This window comes from Bison bison, unplaced genomic scaffold, assembly GCF_000754665.1.
Source record: "Bison bison bison isolate TAMUID 2011002044 unplaced genomic scaffold, Bison_UMD1.0 scf7180017864050, whole genome shotgun sequence".
Taxonomy (NCBI): Eukaryota; Metazoa; Chordata; class Mammalia; order Artiodactyla; family Bovidae; genus Bison; species Bison bison.
Genome location: NW_011494622.1, coordinates 3,144,538 through 3,152,532, shown reverse-complemented (window position 1 = coordinate 3,152,532; position 7,995 = coordinate 3,144,538). Strand labels below are relative to the sequence as shown.

The 7,995-nt window shown below is 42.9% G+C and overlaps 1 protein-coding gene across 1 annotated transcript in view; it reads right to left on the bottom strand.

The window, feature by feature from the left end:
- The window catches only part of WWC2 (WW and C2 domain containing 2), a 68,196-nt gene that overhangs the window by 18,868 nt on the left and 41,333 nt on the right, over positions 1–7,995 (bottom strand). The window contains exons 14-18 of the mRNA XM_010835815.1: positions 7,970–7,995; positions 7,791–7,877; positions 6,131–6,323; positions 4,722–4,886; positions 1,852–1,970 (exon numbers count right to left, since the gene is read on the bottom strand). The exon at positions 7,970–7,995 is cut by the window's right edge and continues 10 nt beyond it. Of these exons, the coding sequence (XP_010834117.1) occupies positions 1,852–1,970; positions 4,722–4,886; positions 6,131–6,323; positions 7,791–7,877; positions 7,970–7,995 (590 nt within the window). The remainder of the gene's footprint in view (positions 1–1,851; positions 1,971–4,721; positions 4,887–6,130; positions 6,324–7,790; positions 7,878–7,969) is intronic.

Here is a 7,995-nt window from a genome sequence, read left to right as displayed (position 1 = left end):
TCAGTTGTTCATTTATTATACAATTAATCAAACCACAGACTAGAGCAACTCTGCTAAGAGTGAATAAAAATATCCACTATCAACCATGCTTGTGATGTGATGTGAAGTCGCTCAGTCGTGTCCGACTCTTTGCGACCCGGTGGACTGTAGCCTGCCAGGCTCCTCTGTCCATGGGATTCTCCAGGCAAGAATACTGGAGTGGGTTGCCATTTCCTTCTCCAATCAACCATGCTTACAGTGTAGCAAAGGTGGAACCCTGGATAGAAGAGTCTTAACCACTCGGATAACAGAAGACTCTGAATGGTCTGTGATCTTGTCTTTAACAAAAGCCACTACCTGGGCTTGGGTGGCACTAAAAGTTAGGCTCCGGAAAACAAATAGGGTTCATATTCTGTATAAACTGATCTGACAGGAAAGCAAAGAGTCTCCGGATGGGGAAGAATATCTCATTCTTTGTGGAGTTTCATGTTCTTGGTATGGGAACACTGTTTCCACTGATAACTAAAGGTCAAGCTTTAACTGTGATCAGTGATATGTCGACAAATTGGAACAGACTAGTTGTTAAACAGTTGGTCATGAAATGAATGTGGGGGAGCTAGGAATGAGGACTATAAGTCATCAGTTCCCTGAGGTTGCAGTCTCAGTGTATTTTAAAAAATATTTACTTTTCTGGCTGCGCCGGGTTCCAGCTGCAGCACGTGGGGTTTTTGGTCTTTGTCGCGGCATGCACGACCTTCAGCGGCAGCCTGTGGGACCTAGCTCTCTGACCAGGGGTCGAACCTAAGCTCCCTGCATTGGGAGCACGGAGTCTCAGCCACTGGACCACCAGGGAAGACTCTCTAAGTGTATTTTGTTGAAATATGTGTGAAACAAGTTGTACTTTATGTATGCAAGGTATTTAAAGATACGATGAACCTCATCATCACTCTCGTACTTACTTTTTTTTGCCGTGCTCTGATTTTTATTCACTATAAAGGACTTTTGATAAGAACAAGGTATCTCTGTACCTTTTTATGTCGCTGTAGTAAGCTTCTGCTTCCAAATATCCACAATTTTGTTATTTACATCTTGTTACTCCAAGTTTGTAGAAACTCTTGTATACACACACACACACACAAATGCTGCTGTATATGTATGTATATGCAAATATATGTTGACAGTAGTTCAAACATAACAGTGTAACAATACACACAAAATGAGTTCAAATGATTTTACATATGTACTAAAAAAAACTGACACTTTCACTAAAATATGTTTTTTAGAGAAAACAGTGCAAACTTGGAAATACAGTTCTTTATATGTATATGTATCTAGATAAACGCTGTAATAACCTTTTTTTCTTTAAAAAAAAAAAAAAATAGAGGTATGAAAAGTGAAAAGGGAACAGTAAAAGAAGGTGAACAGTGACACAAACAGAAAAGTAACCACTCAGAAGCCGTTTTCTAAAAATCTGTCTTGAACTACCAGCACCTAAATGGTGCCTCCAGTAGCTTACAGAAAAAGAGTCTGCGTTTAAATTTATCTTGACTCTGTAATAAACTATCATGTTTTTCAAAATAGTTTAGACTTTAAACAAACAAACAAGAAAAGTTCAGAAAGTAGTGTCAAAATTACTGAGGTAAGAATCTTGCTCACACGTTAGTAACTTTGTCCACGGTCTCATCATTACTTTTTCAACTCTCTAACACCAAGGAGCGGCTTTTCCTGGGGCCACTCCTTGAAGCTGCGTTACTTTCTATTAATTCCAGAACAAGATCTAAACCCATGAAGGTGTCCCTCAAAGTGTCTTCTGAGAAACTAAACACACCGTCTTTGAGATGCCAGGAGCAGAATGAAAGAACTCTTATTTACCAATCTCCATCTGGACCTCTGTGCTCTTCTTCCTGCCCTGGGTCTTTTTCTTGTGCTAATTCTTGTTCCACGGCCAAAAGCTCAGCTGATGTTCTTGCAAGTAAGGCTGACACTGCATCCTGGAGAAGGTACAACGTAGGGCCATTAACACCGTAAACTTCAGAAATGATTTAAAACGTTATCAGATGGGGACTTGGGCTCTAGTTGTGGAGGAGAAGGAAGTACGAGACTCACTTCTTTCGCTGAGAACAAATATGAAAGCTGAATACAATAAAAGGAAAAGCAAAAAACTCCAGCTGTTTCAAAGCAACGAAGAGCAACAAAGGCAGTTAGGACTCAAGGATGAAGATCCCCGGGAGGAGGGGAATGTAAGGAAATGTAATGCCACTCTTCTCCTTGGGGGTGTGTCTCGATGCCGTGGTGAGGCTCACAGGTGACAGGCTATGGTCGCCCTGGACTGAGGCAGTGAGGGGAGGATGCAGAGATGAAAACAGAGCTGAGGACAAGGGAGACTGCCTATGAGGGGTCTGGGGAAGATAAACTGCAAAGTGCACACTATTCCTGTCGAGATCTTTGCACCCGCTAAGCCACATACGTGCAGAGTGAGAAGCTGAGAAAGTAAAACCAGCTGCTAGGAGGCTGAACGGTAAGCAGATACTTCAGTTGCCTCATGGTCCTAGGAAGGAAGAGAATAATTCAGGTCCCTCAAGTGATCCAGGTGAGCTGTCCATGTTGTCATCTGCCTTCCAGAAGGATACTGGATCATCTCTAGAGGAAGCTACCCACCAGATCCTCTGCACTCCATACATAACATCCAGCACCCCGATGGAAACAGAACCCCACGACTGAAAGCCAAGAAGAATGACTGGCAAAAGAAGCAGACCCATAGGTGATCCACATACCTAGAGAAGAAAGTAAAAGTTTTGTAATTAATATGTTCAAGAAAACGGATGAAACAATGGAGAATTTAAAATAAACAGAAAAACACATGAGCACATTTGAGTGAAACTGCTGAAAACCAAAGAAAAAGAGGAAATTTTACAAGCAGTGAAAGAAAAAAGGTGTAATACTTTATAAGAATCAACAATTAGCCTATCCTCCAGCAGCTGAACAGAATCAGTGGAAGCCAGATGACAACAAAACATTGTTTTCAACGTGTCCAGAGAAATAATCACTTACTTAGAATTCTGAATATGCAGGAAAAAGAGTCCTTCACAAATGAAATTGAAAGAACATGCCAAAAGACCTGTACTAAAAGAAACACTAAAGGAAATTCTCCAGGCAGAAGGCGAATGACCTGAATTGGAAGCACAATAATGCAGAAAGGAAAAGAAAGGCTAAAGGGTATAGGGGAAACCGGAATAAATGCTGATTGTCAATAAAACAATGATAATAATGTGTTGCGGGATTTAAAATAAATGTAACTAAAATATATCCGGTAATTGCACAGGAGGAGGAAAGAGAATCATGAAGTAAAAGAAAAGCCTTTAAAAATCTTTGTACCATTTGCAAAAAAGCAAAAAGCATTAATTCAACGCAGTTTCTAATAAGGATGCATGCTGTAATCATCAGGGAAACAGCAAAAAAGAAAAGACTGTAGTACTAATTAATGATCTGAAGAAAGAAAAAATCTAAGTTTAAAAATACTTGGTTAATCCAAAAGAAGGGGAAAAACAAGGACTAAAAGGGAACAAAGAGTAAGATGAAAGGTTCAAAGCCAAATATAACAATAATAGCATTAAGTGTAAATAAACATTTCAATTAAAAGAAGATTTTAAAACTGGATAAGACATCAAAACCAACTAAGTACTGCTTACAAGTGAAACACTTTAAATACAAGAACTCAGAAAGGTTGAAAGTAAAAGAATAATAAAAGATAAACCATGCAAATGCTAACCAAAAAAACTGATATGATTATTAATATCAGCGTTATTAGCAAGAGGGATATTTTATAAAGATAAAAGGGTCAGTTGAACAGAAAGATACAATATGATGCTAAATTTATATTCATCTAATAACTTGGATGCAAAATACATAAAGCAAAGACTAACAGAACTAAAAGAAGAAACAGTCATCTATAAGCATAAGCTGGAGATTTTACTGTACCTTTAAACAGTGATAAAATAAGCAAATTGAAAAATCAGTAAATGCAGAAGATTTGAAAAGCAAAACCAACAAAGATGGCCTGCAGAAAATACACCCTTTTCAAGAGTATGTGGGACTTATACTAAAAGTGAACACCTGCTAAGCCATAAAGCAGGTCTCAATATTCTTTACGATAGAACATATGTAAACACATGTATTAGATACACAATTCAGTCTGCTTTATTCCAGGAATCTGAAACAGATTTAGCATTCAAAAGTCAATCAATGTATAATCCACTACATTGAGAAAATAAAAGGAAACAGCCATGTAATCATCTTAGGAGATAGATATAGTAAAAATGCTTGATAAAATCCAATATCCATGCATAATAAAACCCTTAGCAAACTAGAAAGAGAAGGAAACTTCCTTAATCTGATAGCAATGATCTATAAATAGCCTCAGAAAAAATCATTCTAAATGATGAATTCTTGAAAGCCTTCATTTTGAAAAAGCCTAGTATTGTAGACAGAGATAGACAACTAAGCCAACAGAGCAGAACAGAAAGTTCAGGGACAGGCTAATACGCAGAAGTCATCTGACTTAGGATAAAAGCTGGCACTGCAGTGCAGTTAAGGAAAGATGTATTTTCAACAAATAATCCTGGGTCAATTGGCTAGCACATGGATAAAAAAAAGAAACGACCCTGACCTCTACCTCAAAGCCTACACAAAGATTAATTTCAGAGGGGCTGCAGACCTAAGTGTCTCAGTAAGACTTGACTCACCAAGTCTACGGAATCCACGAGCGGCTGGCTTGGTTGAAATACCGAGTCCTCAGTCTCCTCTTCTCTCTTCTTGCAGGGCATTTGCTTTGAAGGAAGCAAGTTATACCACAGAGTGAAAACCCCATTGGAAAAGGGTAGGTCCGCCAGGCTGATCTGAGTTCCCGCCTGTGTGAAAGGAAAGGAAACAAGAAAAAAAAAGAGAGAGAGAAAATGAAATGTTTCAATCTATATTTGCTCCCTCTAATATAATGAAGATTATTAGACAAGCTTGTTTTAGGGAAAAAAAAAGATGCAATACTCATGATACAAAGCACTGGTGGATTTCTTTTTTTAAACCTGGAGATGTCGTATATTTTCAGGTGTGACTAAGTAAGAAATGTTGAAAAAGAAAAATGAAGTTGGCTCTTGAACACCATGAGGGTTAGGGGGGCCGACAGCACTCCCCACTCTGCCGTTGAAAATCCACGTGTAACTTTACAGTTGGCCCTTGTATTCAAGGTTCCACAGCCTCAGATTCAATTAACCACAGATTATGTAGTATTATGGCTTGAATTTGGTAGGAAAAAAAAAATCTGTGTGTAAGTGGACCTTGAAAGAATCCCAGTGTTCATTTTTTGATTGGTGTTACAGCTGACCCTTGAACTACACGCATTTCAGCTGGAGACAGCATGGCTTCCTGAAACCGGGGCACACCTCTAGATGCCTGTACCTGAACACTCTGTGCAGCTCTGCTGGGATGTACTGATGTACCCAGTGGTGGGCTGAACCCGCTATCAGTGACGTGTGAAGTCTTCTGTGCTGGCGTGCAAGTGTCCTATCGCTCTTAACAGTCATACTGAGGTCTTCCTACCAGCTCTACCCCCATCGCTGGGAGAACGTGCTCAAGTAGGGAACTTTACTCACTGTTCTGCGTAAATTAAATCTGAACAGTGAACTAGGGGTGGGATGTCCTTTCGATATCTATCCATATTCACAAGCTGCGTGACCTTGAACACATGACCCCTCTAAGGAGTTCCTCATCTGCAAATGTCATCATACCCTTTTCCTAAGACTGTCCAGGGGATGAGTGAGATAATGTATGTAAAGTGCCCAGCACTGGGCTCATATTGGGAATAAATACGCATACTCTACAGTGATGGTCATAACAGAGGCCAAAGTTCCAAAGGTTAGAAATAAAGAACCCGATTTTTACAGAGGATCATAATTGCTAAGCAAAATCAGAAAGGTCCGAAATAAAGAGAACGGAAAGCAGAGATTAAGACTTCAGACAAAAAAATGAAGCCACTGCTGGGCTGTGTTGGAGGCACTGGGCAGACAGGCAGTAGTTCGGGGCTGGCAGAATGGCCACTGGAAAGGGACTCTCAGCACATCCAGTAGTGTCACCTGAAGGTCGAAATGAGAGGTCCTACCAGGCACTCCTCCCTGCGGTGTTTCCCGACGGAGCACAGGTCCACCCTCAGGGTCTTCTGCTGCAGGGCTGTCTGGGAGATGGCCACTCTGAACACATCACTGAACAGCAGGGACTCCGCAGCTGGGTGCACTTTCGTTCGAAACAGACAGCTGACGTCACTTGAGGAGGGAAGCAGAGCAACCCGGAAATACCTGCAAAGAACAAAGATGAAATGGAGTCACCGGTTCAACGATCCTGACTTTGCAACTGGTGTCTGGAACGGTCCTCCCGGGGGAGGAGCGCCGGGGACACCGACTTCATCGCCAACCCCAGGCTCACGGCCACCACGGTCATCGTCGTCATACCCAGGGGCTCGGAGGCTCTGTTCCTAACACACCGGTGCCCGCAGCATCCTGGATCATGCCAGGCCGAGCCTGCCCCCCTGCCCTGGAGCTGCAGCAAAGGCCCTCGGCAGGGAAGTGAGGGGGATGAAGACCTAGGAGTGGACGGATTTGCGTCCCGCCTGCCCACGTCCGGCCAGTTCCACAGTGATCACCACCTGGACCTGCGAAAGTGGGTTAGACACGGGTGACTGTGTCCCAAAGAACACTCGTCCTGTGCATGAGACAAGAAATGCTGATGGTCATTCCCTAGGGATCGGACGTCTTGTCCTTCCAGAGGAAAAGAAACACTAAGGAGTGTACAGTTATGACGATTTAAGAGAGATGAATTTTTAACAGTTCAAAAAATCACTGCCTAGCATCTCAGAAGTCTCATATATGATAAACGGTTTCATGCTTTGTCAAATTCACAGGAAGAGTCTGACAAAAACAGTACCTTCTACCACCACTTTCAAGTGAGTTTTCTGAGCGCATATTACATGAGGACCCACAGTCCCTATAAACAACATGAGGTATTTAAATTCTGTTAAATTCCCAGAAACAGAATACCTATTAAATCCCTCCCCACTGCCCCATTTCCAGGCTTTCTGTTTCATATTCTAAAGAGCTTCCTTCTCCGACAATAAAAAGTATACGTTCACGTGAAGAACTGAGGAAGGCCTTTCTGTGTTTGTATCGACGCTGATTACGGGGACTCAGCATGAAAAACCTAGTGGGCCCTGGGCCGCAGCCGTTAAGGCTGGAGGTGTAGCGGGAGAAGTCGTCTTTCTCTGCCTTCCTGTTGTCGTTCAGTCGCTGAGTTGTGTCCGACTCCTTGTGACCCCGTGGGCTGCAGCACGCCAGGCTCCCCTGTCCTCCACTATCTCCCGGAGTTTGCTCAAACTCATATCCAATGAGTCGGTGATGCCATCCAACCATCTCATCCTCTGTCTCCCCCTTCTCCTTTTGCCTTCAATTAGGAGGGAGAAGTCACCGAAAGAATCATCAGCCAGTCATCCCTGAACACTACTGATGGGGAGCCCCAACCTCAGAGCTGGGACGCAGGCTCCTGGGGTGTGGAGCCACCCCCTTAAGCCCCCACCTCGCTGCCCCGTTCATAAAACCAAAGGAGGGGGTGGGCCCGCCTCACCCCCTCTTCGTCTCTATCTAGAGCTCATGAAGGCATGACCAGCCCTGCTATATTTTTCCCCGTGTCTTCACCTGGATGAGCTGCTAGATGTAAAATTCTCACTCGGTAATCTGAAGTTCTTCCATTTGTTCTCCACAGATTCTACTTACACTTTTGAAGAGTGAGGTATCAGGAAGGCATGCAGGTTTCGGAGTTGTGCTACAGTCACCATGAAACTTGACCTTTTTGCGTCGTATCTATTCAGAGAGAAGCGGATGAGATGAGACAGGGCACAGGCCACTCGCCGGCGCAGGGAGGCGGGAAGCCGCCCTTCCGGAGCCGTCCTCACCTCAGCCCGATCTGCACCTGGGCCGT